The sequence below is a fragment of the Mustela nivalis genome, assembly GCF_964662115.1.
Source record: "Mustela nivalis genome assembly, chromosome: 4".
Lineage (NCBI taxonomy): Eukaryota > Metazoa > Chordata > Mammalia > Carnivora > Mustelidae > Mustela > Mustela nivalis.
This window is the reverse complement of record NC_139023.1, coordinates 140,302,259-140,320,684: the sequence shown is the minus strand read 5'-3', so window position 1 is coordinate 140,320,684 and position 18,426 is coordinate 140,302,259. Positions and strand designations below refer to the sequence as shown.

General features: G+C 34.4%; 1 protein-coding gene across 2 annotated transcripts in view; it reads right to left on the bottom strand.

Annotated features, from left to right (window-relative positions):
- The window catches only part of LRBA (LPS responsive beige-like anchor protein), a 730,800-nt gene that overhangs the window by 558,681 nt on the left and 153,693 nt on the right, over positions 1-18,426 (bottom strand). For both annotated transcript variants that reach the window (XM_082728100.1, XM_082728101.1), the window contains exon 22: positions 17,838-18,030. In XM_082728100.1, the coding sequence (XP_082584226.1) occupies positions 17,838-18,030 (193 nt within the window). The remainder of the gene's footprint in view (positions 1-17,837; positions 18,031-18,426) is intronic.

Here is an 18,426-nt window from a genome sequence, read left to right as displayed (position 1 = left end):
ATATAGACTGACAGAACCACTGCAAAAATGGTTTTGGAAAAACATGTAAAAATCAACAAAGGGTTAGGTATCAGAATATAAATAAACAATAAAACTTTTAGTGATTTAAACTAAAAATAAATCCAGTGGCGCCTGGGTGGCTCAGTCAGAAGAGTGTGGAACTCTTGATCTTAGGGTTGTTTGAGCCCCATGTTGGGTACAGAGATTATTTAAATAAACTTTTTTTTTTGAGATTTTATTTATCTTTGAGAGAGGGAGAGAGACGGAGCACAAACTGGGGGGAAGGGCAGAAGGAGACTGAGAAGCAGACTCCCTGCCGAGCAGGGAGCCTGACATGGAGCTCGATCCCAGGACCCCGGGATCATGACCCGAGCTGAAGGCAGACACTTAACCAACTGAGCCAGACTGGCACCCCTAAATAAACTTTTTTAAAAAAATAAGTATATAAATGATAAGAAGTTTAAAAAATGTCATTAAATGTTAAAATTCTAAGAGCAAAAGATGCTTTATATAATACATATTTCAGGGGTACATGGGTGGCTCAGTAACTTAAGCATTGGATTCTTGTTCACAGCTCACAGCTTGATCTCAGGGTCATAAGTACAAGCCCTATGTTGGACTCCACACTGGGTGTGGAGCCTACTTTAGTATTAATAATAATAATAATTCAATTTCAATTCAAAGCAATATACACTTTCATAAAGCACATCCTGAAGCTGCCACAGGGAGTAGCTTTCTTCTTTCTTCTTTTTTTTTTTAAGATTTATTTATTTATTTATTTATTTATTTATTTATTTATTTGACAGACAGAGGTCACAAGCAGGCAGAGAGGCAGGCAGAGAGAGAGGAGGAAGCAGGCTCCCTGCTAAGCAGAGAGCCCGATGTGGGGCTCGATCCCAGGACCCTGGCATCATGACCTGAGCCGAAGGCAGAGGCTTTAACCCACTGAGCCACCCAGGCGCCCCAGCTTTCTTCTTTCTTTCCAGATTATACAGACTTGCAGTCAAATCTGTTCTAAATAGTGCTTTGTATTTCCTAAGCAAACCAACTTGTTTATTCTTCCTTCTGTAAATTTAAATCCTAGAAATTCTTTCAAAATTCTGAACCTGATTTTGAAATTTCTCTTTAATTTACTTCACTACTCTAAAAGCTAAGTGGCAACTGTGCAATTATCATTGTTGTTATCTTTTTTGATACTGTTTTTCCTAAAGGTATTTGTGACTGATAATTCCTAATTAATTACCAGATACGGTTCTAAATTACCCAGCTAAAAGACTAGTCATTAATCTTCACAATCATTTGATAGCTAATCTATAGCTGTTTGTAATGTTTGGAAATCACTTCTATAAACTACTAGAGTTAAAGATACTCATGAACTAATGATTACATTTATTTTGCCATTACTTTCAGCTTAATTGGTACTCAAATTTACTAATTGGGAGATAAAAGATGAATATAATACATCAAAAGATTAACATCATTCATCCATATATTTAAAAGATTTTAACCTATAAAAATTAAGACTTTTAAATGTTAGGCAAAGTTTAGGAACTGGCCTTCTTTTTCAAGCAAATGCATCTTTTCATGGCATGTTATTTTCCCATGGAAATATCAGCTGAATATGACACACTAACTTCTAATTCTTAGGTGGCCAACACTTCATAGCTGATAAGTCTCGTTAAAAAGAGTTGAATCGTCCTATATGGAATATCAATCAGCATAGCTCAAAATGATCACTACCACAAAGAGTCTTTTATAGAGGTTCTAACCCCACAACAACAATGGTATAAGGTAACAGATACAATAAAGTCAAGTTATTAATATTTATAAGGTTAAAATATTTACTGATCTATTTTATACAAAGCATCTTGGTTACAAATCTGAATATTCTGGTTAAACTTAAGTTCTTAAATGCTACCTTAATACAACATTAACAGAGAAGTATCAAGTATAAGGCCTCAGCTATCTAAAAAAATACTTAAGAAAATTATTTTTAAAAAATGGTTACAAAAAAAGGCTTTTGTTTTTGTTTTGTTCTGATTTTTTTTAAAGTAAGTTCCACGTCCAGCATGGAGCCCAAGGCAGGGCTTGAATTCATGACCCTAAGATTGAGACCTGAGCTGAAATCAACAGTTGGAAACCCAACTGAATGAGCCACCCAGGCATACCATAAAAAAAAAATTTTAAGTTTCATAACAAAGAGAAACAATCCTGTGAGGAGAACGAATCCTATACATAATATACAGTATACCTTCACCACACAATAAACTTAAAAGCACTGTCTGAACAGGATACTATATTTTGATAGGGTTCAGAACGGACTACCACAAAATATGGTACATCAGCATATTGAATATTTTAAAATGAAGGAAATTTGAGAAAAGGCAGCTGTAGGAAGAACTATCTGACCTCTCAGATCTCTCCCCCTCTCTAAAGACTCTCATGGGAAAGATGCCTTCCCTAAACCCCAGAGGAAAGGAGCATTCCTTATACAGAAAAGAATCCAAATTAACAGGTCTTGCTAATTTTCCCCCAGTTACTACCCTTAACTCATACCCTCTGTCCTATTATTTTTCCATGACTTTCTACTCTTCATCAAACCTAGTATAAAAACACTCAGGCTTAACCCTTTCTTTATGTCTTTCATTTTCATGTAAAGGCTCCTATGTAACAACATAAAACATATTAAGTACATACATATGCTTTTTTTTCCCTGTTAACCTCTAATTGTCAGTTTAATTTTCAGGCCCAGCCAGGGACTCTAAGAGAGTCAAGGAAAAGGTTTTCCTCTCCGAAAATTCACATGATTCAAATATAAAACAGTATGTAGAGGCACCTGGGTGGTCAATTGAGCCTTTGACTGTTGGTTTCAACTCAGGTTGTGATCTCGAGTTCATGAGATCGAGCCCCATTGTCAAACTCTATGCTTAGCGCAGAGTTGGCTTCAGATTCTCTCTCCCTTTCCCTCTGCCCTCCCACTCATGCTCTCTCTAAAATAAATCGATCTAAAAAACAAAAAACAAAAGCAAGAAATAGTATGGAGTATGTTTCCCTACTTCCACTGGTCCTCACCTGCATAATTCCCAACAATCAAGGGATCAGTAATTAACTTATTATGTATCTTCCCAGGGTATTTTCATGCATATACATACAAACAAATTCTCTTTTTCCTGTTTTACTAAAATGTGCTATACATTCTGTTCCATATTTTTGTCAGTTATATCTTAGTGAACTATTTCAGGATAGTTTTCATCTGCAATCTTACAAATGACTAAATTAAGCCTCTTTTTATACATCTAAAGTAATTTTTTGATGGGGGGAAGGAGGCAGATTGAGAGAGAGAATCCTAAGCAGGCTTCACACCCAGCACAGAGACTGATGCTCAAGTTCACGACCCTGAGATCATGACCTAAGCTGAAATGAACAGTTGGACACTTAACCAGCTGAGCTAGCCAGAGGTCTTATAGTAATTTTTAACTTAGTTTTCTATGGCTGTTTGATCATATCTTTAGTCCATTTTTTCTATTGTTTTTTTTCTTTTTCTAGGAGGGCTTTATATGTTAGCAATGTTACCTTTGCTCTGCTTCTAAACAATTTGCTGATGGTATTTGGTTTGACTTTTTGATCACAAAGATTTTTGTTTGTTTTAATGAAGTAAAAACTATTAGTCTTTCTTTTCTCATTAATGGTTCTAGATTTTAAATTATGGAAATTCTTATACAATCTAAGATTATAGAAGAATATTCTGTACTTCTCTTAGTACTTATTTATGGTTTTTCTGCCCTCCATTAATTAATCCATACTTTAAAATTCCTGATGCTCCAACTTTTTTCCCCACCTAGGTCAACCTTCTATTGTCCCAACACCATTTACTGAACAGACTATCTTCTCCCAGGTGATCTGAGATGCATCGGTTATAATATACTAAAGCCTCTATGAAATTTCACGTATTTCTGGACTTTCTTTTCTGTTCTCCCAGTCAACCTATCTCATCATGTATCAATACTATATTTTTAAAATTACTGACACTTGGTAATATGTTTTAGCATTTGGTAGAGTCAATCTCTTCTCATTGCTTGTTACAGTTTCCCTGGATATTTTTATATATTTTGCTGTACTTTTCCTTAGTAATTAGCTTTGACAACTAATTAACTAGTGTTTTTCCCCACCAAAGGAAAAATGACTGCTTAGTATCTTCTTGATATTTCACTAAATTTATAAAATATCCAAAAGAAATGTCAAGTTATTATAACTTTATGATGTTGAGTCTTCCTGTTCTAGGAAATATCCTTTTGCATTTCCTCACACTTTTTGCATACCCTTTGGGAATATTTTAAGCATTTTTATACTTTTATAAATTTTGTAAATCTATAAATTTTAATTTTTTATTAAAATTTTATAAATTTTATAAATATTTTAAATTTTTGAAATCTTTGAAGTGTAGTTTAGAGATATATACAATATATTACCACAAATATAGAGAAATTATCTAAATTGCCTAGGAATACCTGGGAGCATCTGGAAGTAGCAGGATGAGACTGACATTCAAGTTTGGACTTCAGTAATAAAAAGTTACTTGCAAAATAGAAAAGGATTAAGGACAAAGAGAGATGACATACAGAAAAAATTTTTTTAAATGTGTATAAGAATGGATGGTCAAAGGACATGGTTCACTTAAGACACTGAGCTATTCAGTAAAGCAATAAAATTAAAGCATTTCTAGGTGTGGTAAGCAATAAAAACAGCAAATAGGCATGTAAACAGTAAGTTCATGGTATAATAGGCATGTAAACAAAAGTTCATGGTATAAGTAAAAGTACACTTTATTTATCCACAACTTGAAAAGACAACTATATAATTTACCACAGAGAAATTAAGAAATTATTTTCAAACGAATTTGACTTGTATACCCTATTATTCTACTCATATGCAGCTTCAAATAAACCTCCTACCAAAATAAATAAATAAATAAATAAAAAGGAACATAGCTATATACAATCTCCCAAGGAAAGAAAAAAAAAAAAAAAAAGATTCTAAAGTAGGAAAAAAAAGACTCCTTGAGCAATTCTCAGGTTCCTATGAATCCTCTTCTCAACCAGACCCTGTCCTTGCCAGACCTGCATCTCTGAGTTTCAGCAAGAATCCTGCTAAGTCAAGTTAGAAAGAATCCCCACCCTCAGTATCTGGTCACCCTGAAATCTGAATCAAACTTCTCAACCCCATCATGCCCCAAGTGACACCTGATCAACCTGGCCTGCTTTCAGAAAGAAGTGTTTAACCACCATCTTCCCTGACCCGGATGGTTCCTCTTGGGAACTTTCCACACTCTCAGCCTCTTCCCCACTCCTACCCTGCTCCTTAGCTATAAATCCCCAATTTTCCTCACTGTATTCAGAATTTAGCCCAGTTATACACTCAAGTCTCTTTTCCCATTGCAACAGTTCCTGAATAAAATCTTATTTTAGTGCTTTAACTGATGACACTGGTTCGCTTTAACAGTATCATCTATATATACATATATATATAAATCCTACACATATGCTATATTAAATAATGCTATTCATTCTCAAAGGCTTTAAATTCATTTTTTTAATTTATTTTCAGCATAACAGTATTCATTGTTTTTGCACCACACACCCAGTGCTCCATGCAATCCGTGTCCTCTCCCATACCCACCACCTGGTTCCCTCAACCTCCCACCCCCCGCCCCTTCAAACCCTCAGATTGTTTTTCAGAGTCCATAGTCTCTCATGATTCACCTCCCCTTCCAATTTCCCTCAACTCCTTTCTCCTCTCCGTCTCCCCTTGTCCTCCATGCTATTTGTTATGCTCCACAAATAAGTGAAACCATATGATAATTGACTCTCTCTGCCTGACTTATTTCACTCAACATAATCTCTTTCAGTCCCGTCCATGTTGATACAAAAGTTGGGTATTCATCCTTTCTGATGGAGGCATAATACTCCATAGTGTATATGGACCACATCTTCCTTATCCATTCGTCTGTTGAAGGGCATCTTGGTTCTTTCCACAGTTTGGCGACCATGGCCATTGCTGCTATAAACATTGGGGTACAGATGGCTCTTCTTTTCACTACATCTGTATCTTTGGGGTAAATACCCTGTAGTGCAATTGCAGGGTCATAGGGAAGCTCTATTTTTAATTTCTTGAGAAATCTCCACATTATTCTCCAAAGTGGCTGCACCAACTTGCATTCCCACCAACAGTGTAAGAGGGTTCCCCTTTCTCCACATCCCCTCCAACACATGTTGTTTTCTGTCTTGCTAATTTTGGCCATTCTAAGTGGTATAAGGTGGTATCTCTAAATCCATTTTCAATACATTTAAAAAAAATTATCTCCACCAATTTTTCTGAATATAGTTTTGGAGAAATCCAGAATATGAAAAGTAAACTAATTCACTCAATTGTTTCCTTCTAGAATTTTAACTGGTCTAATATACAGATATTATATCAAAGTTCTATCAATTTGGGGTCTGAAGTTTATCTTTTCTTAGTAAGCAACTCTAATAAAAACAAACTTTATTCTTTCATAATATGATTTCTGAGCAACACTTCCTTATTAACCCCAATTTAAACAGAGGCTTTCTAGTGACTTAGTACTTTCTTAATCTCTATAAATACCAATTTAACATATGGAAAACACTGTACAATTTAAAATAAACTTCTTTAAAAGAATATACTCTACCCTCATAATTCCTTAGAATATGAGAATTTCTATGTAAATCAATAGCTCCCCAGATCCACAACATGCTTAAAAATACACATGTAATAAATACCAAGTTAGGTTCGCTTTGATAGGCAATATCAGATATATTTTTAAATACTTGTAGCAACAGCTGAGATATACAGAATACTTACTGTATATTGTCTTAAGCATTCAGCATATATTGTTCTGAGTGCATATATAATCTTCAGAGCAACCCTAAAAGTGGGTAGTATTATCCTGATTTATACAGATGAAAATAGGAAGCACACTGACATAAAGTATCAGTTAATAACTTACTAATTGTTTTTTTTAAAAGCCATCTTACTTAACCAATGTTAAGAACTGCCTAGAGAGGTGCTCTCATGAAAACCTAGACTATAAATTCTTAAAAATTTTTAGATGGTAAATTAGCAATACCTATTAGAATATTTTATTTCATTTTATTTTATTTATTGGGAGAGAGAACACTCACATGTGAGCAGGATGAGGGGTGGAGGGAGAGAGAGAATCTCAAGTTAGGCTCAATCTCATGACCCTGAGATCATGACCTGAGCAAAAATCAAGACTAAGATGCGTAACCAACTGGGCTACCCAGGAGCTCCTATTAAAGCCTTTTAACACATGAGCAGACTCCTGGAATTATGGGAATTTATCCTACAAAATAGGAGATATTTATATAAAAACAGACCCAACATTCCTCTAGGATAAATGAAAAGTTAAACTACAGTACTTATGCAGTACATTGTAATAATATAAATCAACAGATTTTTAAAATATCACCTCCATGAATTTTTCCAAATAAATTTTGGAGAATGCCAGATATGAAAAGTAAAATTAAATTATTTACTCCATTAGTCTTTCCTATAATAACAAGTAGTTTGATAGCATTCAGATGTTATATCAAGCTCAGCTTTTGCTCTTAACTTTACTTCTCCATAATATGATGTGTTATATATACCTAATAATATGCAGCCACTGAAATTCATATAAGTGTGAGTAACTTTTACTTACTTATTATTTTAAGTCATAGACCCATTCTATGTTGTGACAATATAGGCCTAGACAAAATACAGTATCTAAAGTTTTGAGTTTTATTTGTTTAGAAAAAAATGTTTTAGAATAGTTCTCATAATTCAAGATACTCTAAATGCCTTAATTTAAATTTTAATTAAAGAGTAGAAGCAATCTAGCATACCAAGTGTAAATAGTATTAATTAATTACTCAAGACAGAATTTCATTTAAAGCATTTTAAAACAGGAGAAGAGGGGTGCCTGGCAGGCTTAGTCAACAGAGCATAGGACTCTTGATCTCAGATCAGGAGTTCAGGCTCCACCATGGGCATAGAGGCTACTTAATTTTAAAAAGAAAAAAAAAAAAAAAAGAAGAAGAAGAAAAGGAAAAGATAAGCAACAACAACCTAGAGAACACGTAAGAAAATAATGAAATTACGAAGGTTACTCTTAACAAGTACATATTTGAAACCTTAAGACCAAAGTAAACAACCAGCACAGTTACACTGGAAGACCTATCACTGCTTATAAAATCTAGTTCAGCTGTTGGAAGAGAGAGAGAATCAGTGACACACAGCTTCCCTGCTACAAAGGTGGCAGGAAATCTATCAAACTGGACAATAAAATTGCAATTGAGTTTCTTTGGCTTTTTATAGCAGCTGAATGTATCCTGATGTAACTCTGCAAAAGCTATACAATTCTGCAACATTAGTTTTTTACACACCAGTACTTTATCAAGAACCATGTTATAAATTTATGATACTGAAATTTTAAATGGCTGCAAAAAGAAAAAATAAGCATCACTTCAATATTGCATATATAAAAATATAAAGCTTTAGAATGAGTATTTCCAGAAGAAAAAATGTGGTTCCAATACTTCTGGCAGATTTTTAACAGCATGCTACAAATTGTTCACCTACTTACTGAATCACTTAAGCTCCATCTTAAACTTTAGTAAATATTGATTTGAAGCACCTTAGGATGTCAGTAGTCCATTTTATTTTAAAAATGGATGTCAAGATATTAAAAATCCAAAAATAATTAATATAGAATATTCAAATAAATTCTGTATAAACCTTATGAGAAAAGCTTTCACCAATGAAAAGAATTCACATAAAGAAATAAAACTAAAGACACTTACTAAACTTTGAAGATAAAAATCGCAAGAACCAATTTGTAATTCTAAGCTTTCTTCTTCCCCCTCCCAGAGTTAAGTAAAGATTTAGCATTTATTTTTAAAAGTATACTTTAGGGGCACCTGGGTGGCTCAGTGAGTTAAAACCCTTGCCTTCGGCTCAAGTCATGATCCCAGGGTCCTGGGATTGAGCCCTGCATCGGGCTCTCTGCTCAATAGGGGGCCCGCCTCCCTTCCCCTCTCTCTACCTACTTGTGATCTTTTTCTTTCAAATAAATATTTTTTTAAAAAAGTATACTTTAACAGCAAAAAAATTTTTAAGTCCAGTTTTATGCAGATAAAAATTTTCTGCAATTGACTTAATCAGCATTTATTCCATTTTATAATTTTATTCCTAAAACTTGATTCAAAGACTAGTTCTTGAACCAAGAGGCAAAAGAGATCTCTCCATAAAGTAACTATTTTCTGTGTAAAGATTTTAATATCTGCTTAAAGCCATATGTCACTGGAGTAAAGAAAATATATAAACTAATTAAACCTGTATATATAAACTATGTATAATATGTAAACTATAAATATATATAGATGGTAAGTTTTATGTAACAGTTTTAAATAAGCTATAAATACATATAAACCATATATAATAAAGGCATAAACTATAAATATATACATATAAAACATACAAAGCATACTTCGGGTTTTCTGTGTATAAATTGAGTCTAAAAAATACTGATATCAGAACTACGTAAGAATAGTTTATATTTTTCCTTCAACATTCTCTGCCCTGTAACATGTTTCCAGAATGATAAGAAAGGTTTTCTTTAATAATAATTTTTTTTAAAGGATTAAGGGGTCTCAACTGGGGACCATATTCAATTGATGTAGAATTCCTCTGTATCTGCAATACTTTCTAAAGAGCTTATTATAGTAGCAGCTTAGTGTAAAGGTAGGAAGGGAAATTAGTAAAATTAATTCCCCATACACTCAAAGGGGCACTCAAAATTAGGGTGCATAAGAAAGGATGACTTCAAAACAAATTTCTGGGGACATCCCATGACACTGAGATTAGGATTGTGAGATGAGGTCCAAGACACTATAATAAAATACACATCCAACGTTACTCTGATGAGTGACTTCCAAACCCTACTGTGTGTGGTGATGACAACAGTGCTTTAAAAGATAGCTGGTGAAGCTATTTCATCCCTCACTGATAAAAGAAGACTGAGACACTAAGGCACACACAGGGTGGCAGGGTACCACATGACAGCTGAAATAAATAGCCCCAAACAATAATGCTGTTTATTTTCCTTCTCCTTCCCACATCAAATTATTTAATGTGCAACTGCCAAGTACTTAGCTCTATTCACAGTTCTATGGAGACATGAAGATATGTAAGACCTTTTGTCCCTGCTGATAAGACTTTACAATGAACATCCAAAATAAAACATGAGAACTGACATTTAACCAGTAATATGAGAGATTATAGGATCATCCATAATTAAATAGTAGTCTATATTTGCCCTATTACTTATCACCGCTCTTCTTCGTTTACTAACCCCCAAGCAAACCAACAATTCACCATGCTTTTTCCTCAGTAACATCACCTTTTCACCTTTATGTATGTCAATTCCTCCACCAGTGATTCTCACCACCCCAAACTCTACATCCCCAAATCCTATTCACCCTTCAATGCTGTCATCAAATGACCTTTTTTCTACAAACCTCTCATATGTCTTCATGTGAGGCTATCTTTTCACTGTATCTCTTCTATGCCACTTATTCCTTCTTGCCTTAGTTTTTGTCTTTTTCTACTTATATTTGTACTTATATTATCTTCCATATTAGACAGTAACTTCTAAGATGTGTTCCTGATTCATCTTTCTATCTTACATAGTAGCCAGAAAGTACTCAAACAGAAGAAGGTAGAAGAAGAAAAGGGAATAGCAGAAAGGAAAGAAAAAAGGGAAGAAAAGTGGTGGGCAACTAGATTAAGACCTAGAGACAGAGTAACTGAAAATGATCAAGAGAGACCAAGAGTACCGAACTATCCAACAGAGAGAGTGGGGAGGAAAGAAGCAAGGACAAAACAAACACAGATTCACTAAGGATAAAACCCCCCAAAAAAGAAACATAGACTGGGGGAAGGGTGAAGGCAGGGGTACGGAAGGGATGGAGGAATGCTGAAGGGAAAAACAGAGAGAAGGACAGCAAAGTCTGAGGGTGGATAAAAGAAGAGACAAGCAAATGGGGGGAGTTAGCTGCCAGTGACAGAAGGCAGCACAGACTGCACTAGGTACCCACAGTCAAAGCAATAGTTAGAGTTAGCAGGTACAAAAGACTGATTAGTTGATGACTAGGGAGTGTGAGGAGGTAGATGGGGAGAGAAAGACAGGGAGAAGTCAGGGGAAGGGGAAAAGCAGGGAGAGAAAGGACATTTAAGATACCAACAGAAAATTAAGCACTGTGAATTCATACAGAATGTAATTCATTCATAAATTCTGTATGAAAACTGTCATATAAGTGATTTAATTAGCTAAATTCCTGAAAAATATAAAGGATTTGGTTAAGTACAAAGGAATACAAAGCCGATGCCATGGAAACAAAAATGAAGATTTAACAAAGACTGATATAAGACTAGAACCAACACAGAGCAAAGATTTTTGCCAAGTAAAACAGTGGAAGGTAAGGTAAGAAACTCTTTTTTCAAGGGAAAATGAAAGATAAGGTAGAAAAAACTATTTTGTTTAAAAAAATTACATTATTTCCCTTTTTATGAAAATCAGAACAAAGTGTTTATGGAGGGAATAACACTATATGTTATTTTTAGCTTAATAAATCTAGAGGAAAATAATACCTAAGGCTACTGACCATTAGAAATATGCAGAGTCAAAGTGATCTAGACATGTATAAAAAACTACATACAAAATCACTGAGTGGGGAAAAAAACTTTAATGTAGGCAGAATACAAAACCTTGCAAAAATAAGAAGCCTGAAGTGTCATGGATTAGAGGGTAGACCATTACTTAGAATCTAGCAATTCTACTTATATTTCCTAGAGCAGTGCTCTTTTCAAATTGAAGATAATTCAGCTGGCTGATCACAGAATCAACTCGATGGGGCATCATCAGCATTTTTAAACATAAGAATGCATCTCTATCAACCAAAGTTTAGTAAGGGCAAATACTGTCTCCTGAAACCTAGGTTTCAGGTGTGTGAGAGGAGAAGGGTTTCTGTGAGTCCATCTACATACATATGTGGCTACTATGAAGTTCTTACTGTAAGTCACAGTTATAAGAAGTATTAAACTGACAACTATAGGAAAACCACTGCCTTTGAACACCTCAGTTATTCATAGCACTGTGAATGAACAAACCCAAGCTGTATGTGACAATAAAAAAAAAATCTTAAAAATAAAAGGTTTGACAGAGAAAAAAGTAAGTAAGAGAAGCATCCACAAAGTATGATGTCATTTTCTTTTTTTTATGTTTATGTCATTTTCATAACTATAAAAATAGGGAAAACTAGATAATATATCACTAATGAATACATTTTTTAATGATTTTTAAGAAGGAAATGGTAAGCACAAAATTCAAAATGGTGATTAGGTTTGGGGTGGGGATTGGATAGGGAGACCCACACAGCATGTTAAGCTGGATAGTCACAATTCTTCCACTGTAACAGTTCACAGCATATAGTGCTACACAAATTATTGGGGATATAAGTAATTCCTCATTTTAAAAGTTGAATTTATATTAAACATGAAGTGACTTGGGGCCTGAACTAGAATGTTGACAGTGAGAATGAAAACATGACTAGGAAGATTGATAGAGTTTTGTGGGGTTTTTTTTAAGATTTTATTTATTTATTTGACAGAGAAAGATAACAAGTAGGCAGAGAGGAAGGCAGAGAGAGAGAGAGAAGCAGGTTCCCCACTGAGCAAAGAGCCCTATGTGGGGCTCAATCCAGGACCTGAAATCATGACCTGAGCTGAAGGAAGAGGCTTAACCCACTGAGCCACCCAGGCACCCCATAATGATAGAGTTTTAAAAAAGGAAAATAGTCACCGAATGGTTCATTCTATTTTCTGTTATTTCTTTCATTAACTTCACATTTATATCCTCATTGACCATTTCTATATTAGACACGGTTAAGAAAATTTTAGAAACTTGCCTGAGTTTATACAAGTAAAAACTACTACACACCAGAATTCAAAGCCAGAACTACTCTGTGTCCAAACCCCATATTCTCTTTATTGCTTATATAAATGGACTGGTAACTGGATATAAATAAATGCTCAAAAGTTCAAAGATACCTGAGGTACTTCCTAGTCCAGCCTTTTTATTTTGTACGTAGAGACTAGACTACTGCCCTAAATACCCTATGATTTCAGCAGTTCTCAAGATGTTTTGTATCAGGATGCTTTACACTCTTAAAAGTACTGAGGCTCCCCAAAACTTTTTATTTATATGAGGTATAACTATTACTACTTACCATATTAGAGTAAGAAACTTTACAAATACTAATTAACTTTAAAATAACAAAAAGGATTACATTAATATAAACATTTCTTTAAAAAAGACTTTTTCAGCTATATGTAGAAGAATGAAACTCAACCATTCTCTTACACCGTACACAAAGATAAACTCAAATTGGATAAAAGACCTCAACCTAAGACAGGAATCCATCAGAATCCTAGAGGAGAACATAGGCAGTAATCTCTTCGATATCAGCCACAGCAACTTCTTTCAAGATATGTCTCCAAAGGCAAAGGAAACTAAAGCGAAAATAAACTTTTGGGACTTCATCAAAATCAAAAGCTTCTACACAGCAAAAGAAACAGTCAAAAACACAAAGAGGCAACCCACGGAATGGGAGAAGATATTTGCAAATGACAGTACAGACAAAAGGTTGATATCCAGGATCTATAATGAACTCCTCAAACTCAACACACACGAAACAGGCAAACATATCAAAAAATGGGAAGAAGATATGAACAGACACTTCTCCAATCAAGACATACAAATGGCTATCAGACACATGAAAAAATGTTTATCATCATTAGCCCTCAGGGAGATTCAAATTAAAACCACATTGAGGGCGCCTGGGTGGCTCAGTGGGTTAAGCCACTGCCTTCGGCTCAGGTCATGATCTCAGTGTCCTGGGATCCAGGCCCGCATCGGGCACTCTGCTCAGCAGGGAGCCTGCTTCCCTCTCTCTCTCTCTGCCTGCCTCTCCATCTACTTGTGATTTCTCTCTGTCAAATAAATAAATAAAATCTTTAAAAAAAAAAAAAAAAAACCACATTGAGGTATCACCTTATACAAGTTAGAATGGCCAAAATTAACAAAACAGGAAACAACATGTGTTGGAGAGGATGTGGAGAAAGGGGAACCCTCTTACACTGTTGGTGGGAATGCAAGTTGGTGCAGCCTCTTTGGAGAACAGTGTGGAGATTCCTCAAGAAATTAAAAACAGAACTTCCCTATGACCCTGCAATTGCACTCCTGGGTAATTACCCCAAAGATATAGATGTCGTGAAAAGAAGGGCCATCTGTACCCCCAATGTTTATAGCAGCAATGGCCATGGTCACCAAACTATGGAAAGAACCAAGATGCCCTTCAACGGACGAATGGATAAGGAAGATGTGGTCCATATACACTATGGAGTATTATGCCTCCATCAGAAAGGATGAATACCCAACTTTTGTAGCAACATGGACGGGACTGGAAGAGATTATGCTGAGTGAAATAAGTCAAGCAGAGAGAGTCAATTATCATATGGTTTCACTTATTTGTGGAGCATAACAAATATCATGGAGGACAAGGGGTGTTAGAGAGGAGAAGGGAGTTGGGGTAAATTGGAAGGGGAGGTGAATCATAAGAGACTATGGACTCTGAAAAACAAACTGAGGGGTTTGAAGTGGCGGGGATGTGGGAGATTGGGGTACCAGGCGGTGGGTACTATAGAGGGCACAGATTGCATGGAGCACTGGGTGTGGTGAAAAAATAATGAATACTGTTTTTCTGAAAATAAAAAAATTGAAAAAAAAAATTTTTTAAAAGATTCTATTTATTTATTTGACAGAGAGAGATCACAGTAGGAGAGAGGAAGGGAAGAGATCACAGAGAGAGGAAGGGAAGCAGGCCCCCTGCTGAGCAGAGAGCCCGATGTGGGACTCGATCCCAGGACCCTGAGATCATGACCTGAGCCGAAGGCAGCGGCTTAACCCACTGAGCCACCCAGGTGCCCCTGAAAAAATTTTTTAAAAAAAGACTTTTTCAAAACAAAATAATGAGAAGAGTGCTAGGGTTTCACATTTTTGCAAATCTCAAAATTCTAGCTTAATAGATGATGGTTGCATTCTAATATCTGCTTTTATATTCTATCTGTTATTATACACTATTTTGGTCTATGTATATGAAAAAACCCCACTTTCAAATAGATATGTAGCTGGGAAAGGAGGACCTCATACCTTCCTAAAAAGGTTTCCCAAGCTCCCAAGATTATATTTTTGTAATACTACTGCTCTCAAGATTATACTCCTCTAGCCATTCTTCTGAAGGACTTGAACAAACAGAAGTGCATAGAGAAAGTTTTGTTTTGTTTTGTTTTGTTTTGTTTTTTCAAAAAAACCATTTTGAAAATCTGAAAAGTCTAATTTATACTAGCACTCTGCTAATCTAGAATTCCCCCACACAGATATGAAATCCAATCCAAATGTATATAAAGACCCAAACTCAATCCTGTTCTTCTCATGATCATTTATAAAGAGGAAAACAATACTAGCAGAAAGTGGAGTTATGGACATTGGGGAGGGTATGTATTACACTGAGTGCTGTGAAATGTGTAAGCCTGATGATTCATAGACCTGTATACCTGTATACCCCTGGGGCAAATAATACATTATATGTTAGTTAAAAAAAAAAAAAGATCTGGGCACCAGCACAAACTAAATTAAGTTAGATAAGAGATTGCAAACAGTCTGTACAAAGTACCAAACAGTAAATATCTTAGAGTTGGAAGCCATACAGTCTCTGTTGCAAATACTGAATACCTGTGGCATGAAAGCAGCCAGAGGAAAATATATAAATAAATGGAGGTAGTTATGTTTCAATAAAACTTTATTTACAAAAACACATTTGGCTAGATTTGACTCTCATGCCATATTTGACTGAACCCAGCCTTAGACAAAACTGGTAAGCTCAAAAATGGAGTGATTAAAAGCCATTTTATAAAATCAAGTCTTTTTTTTAATTTAGCAATAGAAAGACTTGATTTTATAAATGGCTCTTACAAACATAAATTAGTAGTGGTATCTTCCAATCTAAGCTATCTTTGTAAATCCTTATGATAGTAATATACCTTCCTCTCATTAAGTAATGAAAAAGCAGAATAAATAACTCTTAAGTACATTCAAATAACTAAAAATTATTCAAACACCTAAAAATATATATTTAGGAAATAATATACTCCAAAAGAATGGCAAAATATTTCAGAGAAATAACTATGATAGTCAATAAAACATTAAAAGATATATCAAATGTATCATTTCTATTTTTTATTCCTTCTAGTCAATTTATAATTTATATAATTATATTCCTTCTGAATACAGGAAGAGCTGTTGAACAAGACACAAAGTACATAAACCATAAAAGAAATTAACAAATTTTATGCATTATTTGAAATGTAAAATTTCCTCAGAAGATACAAATATGAAACTCTAAAAATTAAGTCAATAAACCACAAATTGGCAGAAGATATTCATAAATAATAGAGCAAGCAAGAGATTAAGACAAGAATATATCTGTAAAGCTCCTATGACACAATAATATAAATTAAAATTATGGCAATTCAACATTTAAAATTTGTCAAATTTGCAAATTTTAAAACTTCAGCCAAAACAAGTAATGAAGTAATGCAAAGTAATGAGAACTTACACATCACCAGCAAGCACAGAAATGGATATACTACTTGGGAAAAAATCTGCATTATTATCTAATGTTCAACACTTGCATCTCACAAGTCAGCAAGTCCACTTCTAGGAATATAGAAAGGGAAACTTCCAAATTCAAAATGTATCAAAAATACTCATTGACCGGTAAATGAATAAAGCCATGCCATGGAATACAGCACAACTGAGAAAATGAACACAATTACATGGGTCAATGTGGATGAATCTCAAACAATGACAAGTAAAAACAGCAAGCTACAGAAAATGTGTTTAATATGATACCATTTATATTAAGTATAAACATAAAAAGTAAAATTCTTTAGTGTTTAGACATGTGTGTGTTGTTAAAAATATATATAAGAAACAGAAATAATGAAACATCCAAATTAAGGTTAGCAGGGAAGGAGAGAGGGGCTAACAATGACAGACAAAGCAACTGGGATGGAGAATCCAATATCATAAATACCGGTAGATATATTATTCTTTATACCTTCTTGTGTATCTAGAGTATTTTGTAAACAATTTCAAACAAAAGCCATCCATAAATAACTAAGTTACACTGGCTTAGGTTAAAAAAAAAAAAGACTAGCAGCTTCTTTCAAATCAATTTTTTAACTGACTGTAAGGTGAGCAAAGATCAAACATTAGCCTGAGCTTTTCTATTTATTCAACCACCTTACATTATTAGAATAACACCTCATCTTTGACTATACTGCGCCACCTTGTGTTCAAAAGCTTCCAAGTATCCTAAAATTTAGAGAACCCTATCTACAAAAATATCTTTCTTTATGTTGTGGCATGAGGTTTCACTTTATTAAGGTAAGCATACATAAAAATAACATTTGAAAAACATATTTTGATTCTAAAAACATTGGATAAACTTTCTGTCTAGAGATTCCCTTTTTTAAAACGTTGTTCCTTTCACTGCGTTTTCAGAGAATAATGAGTAAAATCAAAATTATAGACATTTAAAACACTAAAATACATTTTCATTTAAAAAAAAAAAACTTACCTTTGAATGTGTGATTGATAAGGTGTCTACCCACACACGCCAGCCACCCCACTCATATTTGACTGCATGGTAAAGTAGGATTCTGAATATGGCATATACCATTTCTGTTATCTTTTGCTCATCAGAATTCTTAGGATTGAAATAGCAAAGAGAAAGCATCCACTCTTGCCATACAGAACACTGTAGCAAGCTCCTGAAAATTATAAAAGGATACTGAAGTACTGGGGGGGAAAAAAACACAAACTTATCCCTAAGAATTCTAAAAAGTAAAAGTTTAAAACAAAATAACCCCAAAAAGGCACCTCTATGTATGATTTAAAACAATTAAAGACAGGGGTACTAAAAACTCAGTTTAAATGTATGGTACATTATCTATATACCTCTAATGAAAAAAGCATATGGAAAATTCATTTCACATTATTTTTTTTTTTTACTTTTAATTTTTTATTTTTTATAAACATATATTTTTATCCCCAGGGGTACAGGTCTGTGAATCACCAGGTTTACACACTTCACAGCACTCACCAAAGCACATAACCTCCCCAATATCCATTTCACATTATTTTTTAAAACAATCCTTATTAGAAAA